This window comes from Anomaloglossus baeobatrachus, chromosome 7 (genome assembly GCF_048569485.1).
Source record: "Anomaloglossus baeobatrachus isolate aAnoBae1 chromosome 7, aAnoBae1.hap1, whole genome shotgun sequence".
Lineage (NCBI taxonomy): Eukaryota > Metazoa > Chordata > Amphibia > Anura > Aromobatidae > Anomaloglossus > Anomaloglossus baeobatrachus.
Genome location: NC_134359.1, coordinates 277303916 through 277320030, shown reverse-complemented (window position 1 = coordinate 277320030; position 16115 = coordinate 277303916). Strand labels below are relative to the sequence as shown.

General features: G+C 38.5%; 1 protein-coding gene across 2 annotated transcripts in view; it reads left to right on the top strand.

Annotated features, from left to right (window-relative positions):
• Positions 1–16115, top strand: part of LOC142245476 (uncharacterized) — a 71597-nt gene that overhangs the window by 23905 nt on the left and 31577 nt on the right. For both annotated transcript variants that reach the window (XM_075318201.1, XM_075318200.1), the window contains exons 2-3: positions 2392–2485; positions 5443–5531. In XM_075318201.1, the coding sequence (XP_075174316.1) occupies positions 2392–2485; positions 5443–5531 (183 nt within the window). The remainder of the gene's footprint in view (positions 1–2391; positions 2486–5442; positions 5532–16115) is intronic.

Sequence of the window (16115 nt, the reverse complement as noted above, 5' to 3'; positions counted from 1 at the left end):
GCACCCTTTATTGCCTTTCATGTGACACTAAATGGTGTATAGCCTTGTTTAATCTACTAAATGATTAAATAAAACAATGTGGGGTCTCAGCTATTTTTGATAACCAGCAAAGGTAAAGTAGACAGCTGGGGACTGATATCAGGCTGGGGGGTCCATTGTTAATTGGCCCTTCCCAACCTAAAAATAGCAGCCGCAGAAATTGTGCTTCACATCAGATGCACAAATTCTGGCGCTTTTACCGATTTTGCTCTGGTGCGTTGGTAATCGGGACAAGGGTTTTTGGGGTTGATGTCAGCTGTGAATTGTTCCAAAACACAGCTGTTCTCAAGCCCTGGTGCTAGTAAGGGAGAGGCGTCTATGAGAGACCCCCATTACTACCCCAGTAAGTAAAAATACACACACACACACACACACATTTTTTTTAATTTTTTTTTTGTAAATAAAACACAAATGATGCAGGTCTGACGTAGTCTACAAATGGAAACCTGAAACCCCCCTATAAACAGAGGAAAAAAAAAATCAAGAGCCCGTCTCTCGATTGTTTACCAATCTATTACAAAGCAAAGTTACCACGCAGGTCCAACATAGTCCAGCACTTCTCACGACGTTCTCTGACTCCGTTTATCAAAGGCTATGGAGCCTCGTTCTGAGGCTTCACAGACCTTAAACAACCACTCCCCGCTAACGCTGCGCTCCGCGAGACTTGGCTATTGATGAGCATTGACATCCGCTCTTCAGTCACTAGATCTCATTGAGTGCAGTGCGAGTGGGGAGTGGCTGTTGTTAAAGGTCTATGAAGCCTCAGAACGAGGCTCCATAGCCTTTGATAAACAGAGTTTGGGAACGTCGGGAGAAGTGCTGGACTATGTCGCACCTGCGTGGGAACTTTGCTTTACAATAGATTGGTGAACGAGCAAGGGACACGGGCTCTTGATTTTATTTATTTATTTATTTTTTTTTTTTAATTGGGGAACCAGGGGGAAAAACGCAAGAAAAGTCTTTTTTTTTTTTTTTTTTTTTAAATAATGCATCTATGGTTGAAAATGCTCAAGTTTCCCATTAACTTCCTCTATACTCGGAACGCTAGTCAGATCCAAAAACCCCAATGCTCGACCACGTAACTAGTACGCTCGCTCATCCCTAACAATAAACTATATGTGTCCCGCCCCCCCTTATTGGCTTACTAAACTAATGGGGGTGTCTGATAGACGCCTGTCAATTACTAACACCAGGGCTTGATGTCAGGACAACTCACAGCTGACATCAATCCCAAATACCATAACGCTGATCGCTGATGCACCAGGGCAATAGTAAAGAGTTTAGGTAAAGTGCCAAAATTAGCCCATCTATTGTGACATGCCACTTCTGGGGCGGCTGCGGGCTGCTATTTTTAGGCTGGGAAGGGCCCAATAACTATGGGCCTTCCCAGCTTGATATTATCACACCCCAGCTGTCTGCTTTACCTTTGCTGGTTATCAAAAATAGAGGGGACCCACGTTGTTTTTTCATTTTATTTATTAGGTTAAACAAAGTTTAAACGCACTTCATCGCCACATGAAAGGCACTAAAGGATACCAGTTTATAATATATGTAGGGGGGTTGCGAATTTATATTTCTGCACTAGAATCAGAGCGATCTATTCTTCTCAAGTGGGAGCGAGGCCTCAGAAAACTGTTTGGATACTAATCTAAGCCGATCGTTAGGGCCATTTTCTTCAAAATAGACAGATGTTTCTTTTTGATGTGACTAATAGAGTGGGCTCCTGGGGAGAGGACTCTATACTGGGACACCCGTATGCCCCCTGGGACAATCTCGTTAAAGAATCGGGTAACAAGGAGGTCTAAGGCTCGAATTTTCCAATATATTCATTATAATGTGATTTTAGCCTGGGAGTCTCCTTGATCACCAACATGGCCGCCATTGGAGTTCTTCTGTCAGACTCGACAGGATACTTGGTTGCCCAAATCCATAATTAAAGGGGGTGTTTCATATGGGAAAATGTTCAGTTCAGAGTGAGCAGATGCTGGGAGCGTTCTTTGGCGGCCATACAAACTAGATGTATATCGACCATACATCTTGGCTAAGCAAAACACTCGTCGTAGAGGATAAGTGGCTGCCATTCACTTGTCACCGGTTATCTCCTGGGAATCTAATATTCGTTTAGCAGACAGCTCTACCATCTTTTTCATCGTTCTCGTAAGCACTCCGCTTGGTCGAGCATTCATGTATTTTCCGCGGTCAGAGGAAAAAGCCGCGATCAGACACATCTGGAAGCCGCTTATCTTCTCCGGTTCTATGCACAGATGGCTTTAGATTTGTAAATCTCTGATCTGCTATTGTATCTGCTTTAATCCATGCAATTAATGAAAGTTTTATTTTCCTCTCTAACAGGTGAAATATCTCACTGGTTATCTGGATCCAGCTGGCCTGGGGGTTATAAATTTCCGTGATTTCTATCGGGGCATCTCGGAAATCCAGAATGAAGGTGAGGGCTGCTAAATTTGGTTCACAGTAATAAGCAGCCATTTTGGTAACTGGATACATTTACATGGGAGGGAAGAAAGAACAAATAAAACAAATCCCATCACATTTGGCCCACACTTTCATGACTTCGTCAGGAGTTCGATCGTGTCCGTTTTAGGTGGACACAATAGCAATTCTTGCGTCGGACGGAAAAGATGGAGGCCAAATTTATTCCAAATTGACTCCATCTGCCTTGTTAACGTGAATGGGCTTTGTCAGGCAAACGTCCGAATCTCATTCATTAGAGGATCAAATGAAATTCCAGTCAAAGTCTGGAAAGTGAGGGCCAAATGTCATGTTTTAAAGGCCCTAAAACATTTTATTTTGGTGTTTGTTGTACACACAACTGACTACAATAAACTACAGCTGACCGCTGTTGAAGCTTTAAGATGTGCTGAGATTTCTTGCTGTGAGAGGGGCAGATAGAGCTGCAGTGAGGAAAACCATTCATTCAGTGCCCATGATGGCTTCTGACCATTTTTAATTTATTTTAAGGATTACTGAAGTACCCCCTTAATGATTTCAGCATGAGAAAATTGTTGACTTTTATAGAATTCATTAAAATGAGGACAGGTGCAACCATTTCCATACGAAACGCCTGAAGCCGGAAATATTTGCCTGCTCCTGGCTTTACCCTCATCCCTGTGAGAACGTGAGGTTGACCTGTAAGCCATTAGCGGCTTGCATTTGCATTGGAAAGTTACAGAGAACAATTCAGTGGTTTGTTGTAAGATTGATCTAATCTGCAATCCTGTGGCTTAGTTTCCTATACACTCCCATATTTGTAGGAAAGTTGAGAAAAGGCATTCATACTCTCCCTAACCTGGGCGGGTCTTGTTCTCGGAATAGGGGAGCTCTATACCTTTAAGAAAAAATGTTTGTAAAAGGAGTCTTTACTACACCTCAAATATCTCTAGTGATCAGGAATCTTCAGCTGTAGTCTTTGAGAAAAAACATTCATGCTCTCCCTAGCCTGCGTGGGTCTTGTTCTTGGTATAGGAGAGCTCTATACATTAAGAGAAAAAATGGCTCTAAAAAGAGTCTTTACTTTTACTACACTTAAAATATCTCTAGGGATCAGTAAACTTCAGCCATAGTCTTTAAGAAAAAACAAGCATACTCTCCCTAGCCTGGGCGGGTCTTGTGCTTGGTATAGGGGAGCTCTAGTTGTTAAGAAAAAATGGCTGCAAAAGGAGTCTTTACTACACTTCAAATATCTCTAGCGATCGGGAATCTTAGGCTGTAGTCTTTAAGAAAAAGCATTCATACTCTCCCTAGCCTGGGCGGGTCTTGTTCTTGGTATAGGTGAGCTTTATACATTAAGAGAAAAAATGGCTGTAAAAAGAGTCTTTACTACACTTAAAATATCTCTAGTGATCAGGAAACTTCAGCCATAGTCTTTAAGAAAAAACATGCATAGTCTCCCTAGCCTGGGCGGGTCTTGTTCTTGGTGTAGGGGAGCTCTAGTTATTAAGAAAAAAATGGCTGTAAAAGGAGTCTTTACTTTTTACTTTACTACACTATGTCTCGCGAGCTCAGGAAACTTCGGCCATAAGTGTTCAGTTTCCCTGCAGTGCCTCCATAGGCTGAATAAAGAATTACACAGGGCTGTCCTTGTGTTATAGGGCAGGACAGGATCTCCTGGCTTTTTCTTGCGCATTGCCGCTCCATTTTAACAGGGTTAAGAGTTCCTATTCTGGCTTATCCTATCGATAATGATAACTTCTACAACCGGAATACCCCTTTAATCAAGGGGTATACATGGCAGGGACAGGATCTGATTTTAGGTAGCACTACAAAAAACCCTTTCTCCTTGGGTCTGGTTGACCTGAGGCATGTTTGCTCCCAACTCCTTAATACCCTACACCCTCGTTTTATGACTTTGAGTCTGCCCCATTATAGTATACCTCCTATGCTACGTATACTCTTGTTTTTGGAGTGTGGGGCCCAAGATCCTAGATGGGGGACATAATCTGTCCCTTCTAAAGTGGACACCATAAATGGTCAGGTGGGTGAGCCATATGGCCACCATGAATCTTCATATGAACATTATAGCGGTTTTATTTAGTCATTCTATGGCACTGTTACCAGATTACTTTATATTGGACTCTGTATAACGGTATTATTCAAGCACTATATGGCAGTGGGCCAAGAAATGGTGCTCAAAAAGAGTTAAAAGCAGGAGAACGTCTTGAAGGAGACCTCCATATTACTAATATTTATTAAATCTTGCTCCATGTTAACTGGGTGGTTGAGTGAAACCCTCAAGGAGACTTAACTCCTTCTATACCGTTCTATAGTGGCCACCTCAGACCTGGCACCGTTTTACATCATCCTTTTATGATTCACAGTTTCCTTTAAAGCCAGCGATAGAACGTCTGGAGACCGTAAAATATTATTTCTGGCTCCCGTCTTGGAAATTTAGGTAGATCTGAATGTTCTATTCTCCAGCTCCAAAAATGAAAAATCTAAATTTTAGTCACATTTCCCTCAGCCTGTAATAACACCGTTCTATGAATGCACAGCGGGACGGATTATCTAGAAATCGGGCAATTTTTTTATTCTGGGCGTCTTCAGGTTTAACGAAAAAGTAAATTCTACATATATTCAGGACTATTCCATTAGTTTGAAATCCGGCAAGAAAGTCCTTCTACTAGGACCTCAATCGATCAGCTCCAAGGTAGAATCGAGTGTTAAGTTTCCCTGTAGCAACCCCGCAGGTGATCTAAGGTATTACACATCTGCTCCATTAAAAGCAATGCACATATGTAATGTAGGGAGGGATATCTTGGGTCCTCCAGGGTGAGACCCTCTTTTTGGAGCTGTTTTGACCGATAGTTGAGGGTCCTGAATTCCCCCCATTTGTTCCCATTCCTCATTAACCCGCTATACTAATCTTACAACCTATTTTCCCCCTAGATCTGGACATGCAGCTCTACGACATGGGATACCCCTCCGAGGAGGAACCGGCCTGCTCTGTCGACTTCGATGACCTTGTAGCATTTGAGGTTAGTTTTTGGGTTATTTTCGTGTTCTGGCTTTAGACTACTATAACATAAATGACACTGAAGGCCCATTTGGACTCTTAAAGGGACTGTCCTAATTGTTAAGACATCTTATATTTTTGATACAAGTAAAATATATCTTTGTACCGTGTTAGCCAGTAGAGATAAAAAAATTGTTTAAAAGAACAGAGAGTCCTCAGTGGTTGATACCTTTTAATGGCTAACTGAAAAGATGGTAATAATTGCAAGCTTTCGAGACTACTCAGGTCTCTTCATCAGGCATGGTATAACACAAAATCTGAAGAGTCACGTATTTATACACAACAGGACTTAGAATAGTGCAGTAAAAAGAAAAAAAAAAAAAAAAAAAAAAAAAAAAAAAAAGAACAAGTTATATGAAACAGAACTATCTCTATGGCAGGGGGACAAGCTGTTCTAGCCATAAATACTGCTGCAGTTCAGTGTGAAAGTTTTATTGTCCTTTGATAAGGGTCTGGTCCAGGCTGTGACACGCTCGGATGGTCAGAGGAGCACATCTTTTAACTGATGTAAAAAGACATGAATCCATGAGACACATTCATTCCTTCTCTGAATGTGTCAAAGGTCATCATAAGTTTGTACTCCCATAGTCTCCTGTCTCTCTGGGACTTGAAGTTTCCTTTCAATACCAGCAATTTCATGTCCATGATGCTGTGGTCTGGGTTACAAAAATGTTTGGCCACAGGTAGATCCATCCTTTTTTCTCTAATTGTGTGGCGGTGAGAATTCATCCTTGTCCTGAGCTGTTGTCCTGTCTCCCCTACATACAGACCCCCAGTTGGACATTTGGTACATATAATTAAGTACACCACATTGGTTGTGGTGCAGCTGAACGTACCTGGGATCTTGTAGTCCTGATGTGATCTGGGAATCTTTATCTTGTCCGTTGTCAATATTAATGGACAGGTCTTGCATTTTTTCTGGTTGCAGGGAAATGTTCCTGTTGATGTTGGAGAGGACAGGGAGCTTCTGACAATGATGCTTCTTAGATTTGGGGGCTGTCTAAAACACAGAAGTGGGGGGTCTGGAAAAATAGATTTTAACCGGGCATCTTTTTGCAGTAATGGTTGTAGTTTCCGTGCAGCTCCTCTAAACACCTCCAGATGTGGATTGTAGGTGACTACAAGAGGGACCCGGTTGTTCTCTTCTTTGGTTTTATAATGTAGAAGATGGTTTCTTGATATTCTGGTGGCTCTTATAATCTGGTTTTCAATTGTTCTTGGGTGGTAGCCTTGATTCAAAAAGGTTTTTCTGAGGCCCTCAAGGTGATTGTCTCTATCTGTACTGTTGGAACATATCCGATTGTACCTGATAGCCTGGCTGTATACAATAGAGTTTTTTATGTGTTTTGGATGAAAACTGTCCCATTTCAGGTATGTTGGACGGTCAATTGGCTTCTTGTACAGGGATGTCTGTATCCATCTTCTACATTATAAAACCAAAGAAGAGAACAACCGGGTCCCTCTTGTAGTCACCTACAATCCACATCTGGAGGTGTTTAGAGGAGCTGCACGGAAACTACAACCATTACTGCAAAAAGATGCCCGGTTAAAATCTATTTTTCCAGACCCCCCACTTCTGTGTTTTAGACAGCCCCCAAATCTAAGAAGCATCATTGTCAGAAGCTCCCTGTCCTCTCCAACATCAACAGGAACATTTCCCTGCAACCAGAAAAAATGCAAGACCTGTCCATTAATATTGACAACGGACAAGATAAAGATTCCCAGATCACATCAGGACTACAAGATCCCAGGTACGTTCAGCTGCACCACAACCAATGTGGTGTACTTAATTATATGTACCAAATGTCCAACTGGGGGTCTGTATGTAGGGGAGACAGGACAACAGCTCAGGACAAGGATGAATTCTCACCGCCACACAATTAGAGAAAAAAGGATGGATCTACCTGTGGCCAAACATTTTTGTAACCCAGACCACAGCATCATGGACATGAAATTGCTGGTATTGAAAGGAAACTTCAAGTCCCAGAGAGACAGGAGACTATGGGAGTACAAACTTATGATGACCTTTGACACATTCAGAGAAGGAATGAATGTGTCTCATGGATTCATGTCTTTTTACATCAGTTAAAAGATGTGCTCCTCTGACCATCCGAGCGTGTCACAGCCTGGACCAGACCCTTATCAAAGGACAATAAAACTTTCACACTGAACTGCAGCAGTATTTATGGCTAGAACAGCTTGTCCCCCTGCCATAGAGATAGTTCTGTTTCATATAACTTGTTCTTTTTTTTTTTTTTTTTTTTTTTTTTTTTTTTTTCTTTTTACTGCACTATTCTAAGTCCTGTTGTGTATAAATACGTGACTCTTCAGATTTTGTGTTATACCATGCCTGATGAAGAGACCTGAGTAGTCTCGAAAGCTTGCAATTATTACCATCTTTTCAGTTAGCCATTAAAAGGTATCAACCACTGAGGACTCTCTGTTCTTTTAAACAATTTTCTTATATTTTTGGTAACTGAGTTATCTGCCTTCAGTTCCTTGCAGTCTCCTAATCCCTTTCAAAGGCGGCTGACCCCTGTGGTCTTCAGGCTGCTCAAGAACAATGTTGGCTCTCTTATCCCCCCTCCCTCCATAGTAGAGGCACAACCTCATGCCATTTCCCCTCCTCCACCCCATCATTTGTCATTAGCTATGATCCCTTTGATCTTTGTAAAAAAAAAAAAATAATTTAAATTTTTTTTAATTTTTTTATTTTTTTTAAATTTTTTTTTTTAATTTTAATTTTTTTTTTAATGGCTTACCTTTTTTCTGTCTTCTTACTTCCTTTTTATTATAGGCAACAACAAAATTATCAGTGCTTTTATGCTGCCAACAGACACTAGATGCCTGGTTTTTTATTATTTATTTTTTTTATTATCCCTCCCCCTTTTGGTATAAAGTTTTTTTTGTGTTTTTGATCTGCAACAAATTCTTCTTTTAAGCTGATGATTTATTTTATTATTTATTAATTTTTTTTTTTTTTCAATCGACTTTATATGCCAACCTGTTTCTTTTTCTATTCTTCATTATGCCCGCCGTAATTTTAATTTCCAGACATTTGCTGCTGTTTTCATCAATTGCAACTTTTTAAAAAGTCTCAATTTTTACTCCAATGTTTCCTTTTCCCTAGAGTGACTTAATGAACAACTGTAATGTTTGTGCTGTTTTTAACAAATTTTAGCAGGACCTTCAAATTTTTTTTATGGTGCAAATAAGGGAGGAAAAAAATTGCTTTTTTATTTTATATTTTTAATATTGTGCTAAAATTTTGAACCATGTGATGAATTTGGCATAAACAAAATCAACAGAAGCCACGACAAAAAAACCCAAAACAAAACTAAACGAAAGTAACGGCAAATAAGACACAAATGATGAATGATTTGTCCACAAGTACCACTTTATTGTTATGTGAGATGATTAGTCGTTGAGTTTATATTTATAGGATTTGTATCTATTGAACCCTTTTTTTTTCTTATCTTTGTCCCACACCCTGTTTTAGGCACATGCCAGCCCCTCCGTATGTCAAATCGCCCATTATGATGGTGGCACCACATGTAAAAGGAGTGATCTTTATTTTAAAACCCCATAATGATGGTGGCACCACATTTAAAAGGAGCAATTTTTATTTTTCACTAGGATGGTGGCAACACATGTAAAAAAGAGTGATCTATAGTTTTCACCCCATTATGATGGTGGCACCACATGTAAAAGGAGTGATCTCTATTTTTCACCCATTATGATAGTGGCACCACATTTAAAAAGAGTGATCTCTTATCTTTTTTTTTATTTTTTTTTCTCTTCAGCAGCACCACCTTGTTTGGTATTGCAGCTTAGCCTCTTTTCTAGTGAATAGCTGCTGTATTACCAGACTTGGCCTATGGACAAGAGGGGCGCTGTTTCAAGGGTTGAAAAAAAAAACCCTTTTAAATTTTGGGCAATGTGATTACTCTTGGAATGTGTGGCACATCCCAGCCCCTCCGTATGTCAATTCACCTATTATGATGATAGCAACACATGTAAAAGGAGTGATCTTTCTTTTTCACCCATTATGATGGTGGTACCACATGTAAAAAGATTGATCTCTAGTTTTCACCCCATTATGATGGTGGCACCACATGTAAAAGGAGTGATCTCTATATTTTTTTTTCTCTTCAGCATCGCCGCCCTTGTCCTTGTTTGGTATTGCAGCTTAGCTTCTTTTTTAGTGAATAGCAGCTGTATTACCAGACTTGGCCTATGGACAAGAGGGGCGCTGTTTCAAGGGTTGAAAAAAAAAACCCTTTTAAATTTTGGGCAATGTGATTACTCTTGGAATGTGTGGCACATCCCAGCCCCTCCGTATGTCAATTCACCTATTATGATGATAGCAACACATGTAAAAGGAGTGATCTTTCTTTTTCACCCATTATGATGGTGGTACCACATGTAAAAAGATTGATCTCTAGTTTTCACCCCATTATGATGGTGGCACCACATGTAAAAGGAGTGATCTCTATATTTTTTTTTCTCTTCAGCATCGCCGCCCTTGTCCTTGTTTGGTATTGCAGCTTAGCTTCTTTTTTAGTGAATAGCAGCTGTATTACCAGACTTGGCCTATGGACAAGAGGGGCGCTGTTTCAAGGGTTGAAAAAAAGAAAACCCCTTTTAAATTTTAGGCAACAGGATTACTCCTGGAATGTGTGGCACATGACAGCCCCTCCGTATGTCAATTCACCCATTATGATGGTGGCACCACATATAAAAAGAGTGATCTCTATTTTTCACCCATTATGATGGCACCTCATGTTAAAGGAGTGATCTCTAGTTTTCACCTCATTATGATGGTGGCACCACATGTAAATGGAGTGATCTCTATTTTTCACCCATTATGATGGTGGCACCACATATAAAAAGAGTGATCTCTATTTTTCACCCATTATGATGGCACCTCATGTTAAAGGAGTGATCTCTAGTTTTCACCTCATTATGATGGTGGCACCACATGTAAAAGGAGTGATCTCTATTTTTCACCCATTATGATGGTGGCACCACATGTAAAGGAGTGATCTCTATATTTTTTTTTCTCTTCAGCAGTGCCGCCCTTGTCCTTGTTTGGTATTGCAGCTTAGCTTCTTTTCTAGCGAATAGCAGCTGTATTACCAGACTTAGCCTATGGAGAAGAGGGGCGCTGTTTCAAGGGTGGAAAAAAAAAGAAAAAGAAAACCTCTTTTAAATTTTGGGCAATGTGATTACTCCTGGAATGTGTGGCACCTGCATATTGAGTAATCATGGTGACACAAGGACTCGGTGGGCTCGTTGCACTTATGCCGGAGGTCATAGGTGACTGTGCAGTGCATCTGCAAGTCTCTGTGTAGCCGAGGCCTCGCTATCAGGTGTATTTGGTGTAAACTTTGCAAATTTGCTCCGAGCATTTGTTGTTCTCAGTTTGGAGATAACATCGGAAAGTGTCACCTTGAACTTAAAGTATAAATGGTCCTCTCCACCACATGTCAGCGTCCGCCCCATACTGAAGGGCTTACGTTTCTCTCTGCTGCCCTCTGCTGTGTAGAGGTGGTATTACAAGATGCCTGACCCATTTTGATAATTGCGTATCCCCATGTATCGAACCGCTGTGGACTGTGCTACAGCAAACAGGCTAATTTATTTCAGCTTTTATTTATATTTTTTTTTATAGGATTTTCCCTAAAATTATTTGTGCATACGGTATTTCCTCTTCCCGTAATTCAAGTGGTTTTCTAATTTTAAAAACCATTTTTTAACGATCTGAGAGGGGGTCTCGCCCTAAAGACCACTAAGTAATCAGCTGTTATCAGACAACTGAAAACTGGTAGCTTTTGTCCCCATGACAGCACTTCCTGGCTGTAGTTAGAGAGAACTACTATAATACTGCTCCCTATGTACAGGAATATAAATACTATAATACTGCCCCAATGTACAAGAATATAACTACTATAATACTGCTCCTATGTACAAGAATATAACTACTATAATACTGCCCCCTATGTACAAGAATATAACTACTATAATACTGCCCCCTATGTACAAGAATATAACTACTATAATACTGCCCCCTATGTACAAGAATATAACTACTATAATACTGCCCCCTATGTACAAGAATATAACTTCTATAATACTGCCCCCTATGTACAAGAATATAACTACTATAATACTGCTCCCTATGTACAAGAATATAACTTCTATAATACTGCCCCTATGTACAGGAATATAAATACTATAATACTGCCCCCTATGTACAAGAATATAACTACTATAATACTGCTCCTATGTACAAGAATATAACTACTATAATACTGCCCCCTATGTACAAGAATATAACTACTATAATACTGCCCCCTATGTACAAGAATATAACTTCTATAATACTGCCCCCTATGTACAAGAATATAACTACTATAATACTGCCCCCTATGTACAAGAATATAACTTCTATAATACTGCCCCTATGTACAGGAATATAAATACTATAATACTGCCCCCTATGTACAAGAATATAACTACTATAATACTGCTCCCTATGTACAGGAATATAAATACTATAATACTGCCCCCTATGTACAAGAATATAACTACTATAATACTGCTCCTATGTACAAGAATATAACTACTATAATACTGCTCCTATGTACAAGAATATAACTACTATAATACTGCCCCTATGTACAAGAATATAACTACTATAATACTGCCCCCTATGTACAAGAATATAACTACTATAATACTGCCCCTATGTACAAGAATATAACTACTATAATACTGCCTCTATATACAAGAATATAACTACTATAATACTGCCCCTATGTACAGGAATATAACTACTATAATACTGCCCCTATATACAAGAATATAACTACTATAATACTGCCCCTATGTACAAGAATATAACTACTATAATACTGCCCCTATGTACAAGAATATAACTACTATAATACTGCCCCTATGTACAGCAATATAACTACTATAATACTGCCCCTATGTACAAGAATATAACTACTATAATACTGCCCCTATGTACAGGTATATAACTACTATAATACTGCCCCTATGTACAAGAATATAACTACTATAATACTGCCCCTATATACAAGAATATAACTACTATAATACTGCCCCTATATACAAGAATATAACTGCTATAATACTGCCCCTATATACAAGAATATAACTACTATAATACTGCCCCTATATACAAGAATATAACTACTATAATACTGCCCCTATATACAAGAATATAACTGCTATAATACTGCTCCTATGTACAGGAATATAACTGCTATAATACTGCCCCTATGTACAAGAATATAACTACTATAATACTGCCCCTATGTACAAGAATATAACTACTATAATACTGCCCCTATGTACAAGAATATAACTACTATAATACTGCCCCCTATGTACAAGAATATAACTACTATAATACTGCTCCTATGTACAAGAATATAACTGCTATAATACTGCCCCTATATACAAGAATATAACTACTATAATACTGCCCCTATATACAAGAATATAACTACTATAATACTGCCCCTATGTACAGGAATATAACTACTATAATACTGCCCCTATATACAAGAATATAACTACTATAATACTGCCTCTATATACAAGAATATAACTACTATAATACTGCCCCTATGTACAGGAATATAACTACTATAATACTGCCCCTATATACAAGAATATAACTACTATAATACTGCCCCTATGTACAAGAATATAACTACTATAATACTGCCCCTATGTACAGCAATAGAACTACTATAATACTGCCCCTATGTACAAGAATATAACTACTATAATACTGCCCCTATGTACAGGTATATAACTACTATAATACTGCCCCTATGTACAAGAATATAACTACTATAATACTGCCCCTATATACAAGAATATAACTACTATAATACTGCCCCTATATACAAGAATATAACTGCTATAATACTGCCCCTATATACAAGAATATAACTACTATAATACTGCCCCTATATACAAGAATATAACTGCTATAATACTGCCCCTATATACAAGAATATAACTGCTATAATACTGCTCCTATGTACAAGAATATAACTACTATAATACAGCCCTTTATGTACAAGAATATAACTACTATAATACTGCTCCTATATACAAGAATATAACTGCTATAATACTGCCCCTATATACAAGAATATAACTACTATAATACTGCCCCTATGTACAGGAATATAACTACTATAATACAGCCCTTTATGTACAAGAATATAACTGCTATAATACTGCCCCTATATACAAGAATATAACTACTATAATACTGCCCCTATATACAAGAATATAACTACTATAATACTGCCCCTATGTACAGGAATATAACTACTATAATACTGCCCCTATATACAAGAATATAACTACTATAATACTGCCTCTATATACAAGAATATAACTACTATAATACTGCCCCTATGTACAGGAATATAACTACTATAATACTGCCCCTATATACAAGAATATAACTACTATAATACTGCCCCTATGTACAAGAATATAACTACTATAATACTGCCCCTATGTACAGCAATAGAACTACTATAATACTGCCCCTATGTACAAGAATATAACTACTATAATACTGCCCCTATGTACAGGTATATAACTACTATAATACTGCCCCTATGTACAAGAATATAACTACTATAATACTGCCCCTATATACAAGAATATAACTACTATAATACTGCCCCTATATACAAGAATATAACTGCTATAATACTGCCCCTATATACAAGAATATAACTGCTATAATACTGCCCCTATATACAAGAATATAACTACTATAATACTGCCCCTATATACAAGAATATAACTACTATAATACTGCCCCTATGTACAGGAATATAACTACTATAATACTGCCCCTATATACAAGAATATAACTACTATAATACTGCCTCTATATACAAGAATATAACTACTATAATACTGCCCCTATGTACAGGAATATAACTACTATAATACTGCCCCTATATACAAGAATATAACTACTATAATACTGCCCCTATGTACAAGAATATAACTACTATAATACTGCCCCTATGTACAGCAATAGAACTACTATAATACTGCCCCTATGTACAAGAATATAACTACTATAATACTGCCCCTATGTACAGGTATATAACTACTATAATACTGCCCCTATGTACAAGAATATAACTACTATAATACTGCCCCTATATACAAGAATATAACTACTATAATACTGCCCCTATATACAAGAATATAACTGCTATAATACTGCCCCTATATACAAGAATATAACTGCTATAATACTGCCCCTATATACAAGAATATAACTACTATAATACTGCCCCTATATACAAGAATATAACTACTATAATACTGCCCCTATATACAAGAATATAACTGCTATAATACTGCTCCTATGTACAAGAATATAACTACTATAATACAGCCCTTTATGTACAAGAATATAACTACTATAATACTGCTCCTATGTACAGGAATATAACTACTATAATACTGCCCCTATATACAAGAATATAACTACTATAATACTGCCCCTATATACAAGAATATAACTGCTATAATACTGCTCCTATGTACAAGAATATAACTACTATAATACAGCCCTTTATGTACAAGAATATAACTACTATAATACTGCTCCTATGTACAGGAATATAACTACTATAATACTGCTCCTATATACAAGAATATAACTGCTATAATACTATTTTCCCCCTTTTCGGGCAGGGTTTGCTGCTCCCGTCTGTCTGGTAACAGCTTGTGTGTCAGACATACTTTCTCCTGCAGCCGTCTGTGGTAGAATATAAACACTGCGGAGATGTATGAGGAATTTGGCTCGTAGTCACTTCTCGCAGTCCTTCGCGAAACCAACACTCTATACAAGGAGCACCTCTGTGTTCCTCCATAGTGAGGGCACACGGGGCTTTCCTGGATTGCGCTTTTTTCCCTAAAGTCGATGGGAGCATAAACGCCACCCAAAGAAACAAATTGAAATGCCAGGGATGGGACTGGCATAAACGCCCTTCCTTAAAGCTCATAGTACGAGCCTTGTTGAGAACGGTCAATGAATGCCCAATTCTTGGTAGCCATAACGGCTAGCCGCAAAGATGATTCTACTATCTTGAAGGCTGTGATCTGTTTCACTGCTTGCTGTCATTGAATGGAAAAATACTATTTGCATTCACCAACCAAAAGCCTGTACAAATTTATAGGGCACGACAACTCAGAAGTAAGTCATCATGCTGATCCACTGATTGGTGTACGTTCTGGTTCCTGGAGCCCCTAAGGATTAATGGGATTGTTGGGGGCAACTGAGGGCCACTAATAAGGAGCCTTTCAGAAGGTGGCAATTACTACTCACCAAATCTATTCCCTGATGTATAACTCCTATCAGACATATGCCAGTGTAGTCTGGCACGTATGGTGGCGTGACAAAATGAAAATGTTGTGTAGTTTGTTTTGGGATTGTTTTTTTGCTTTGTTTTTGCATAAA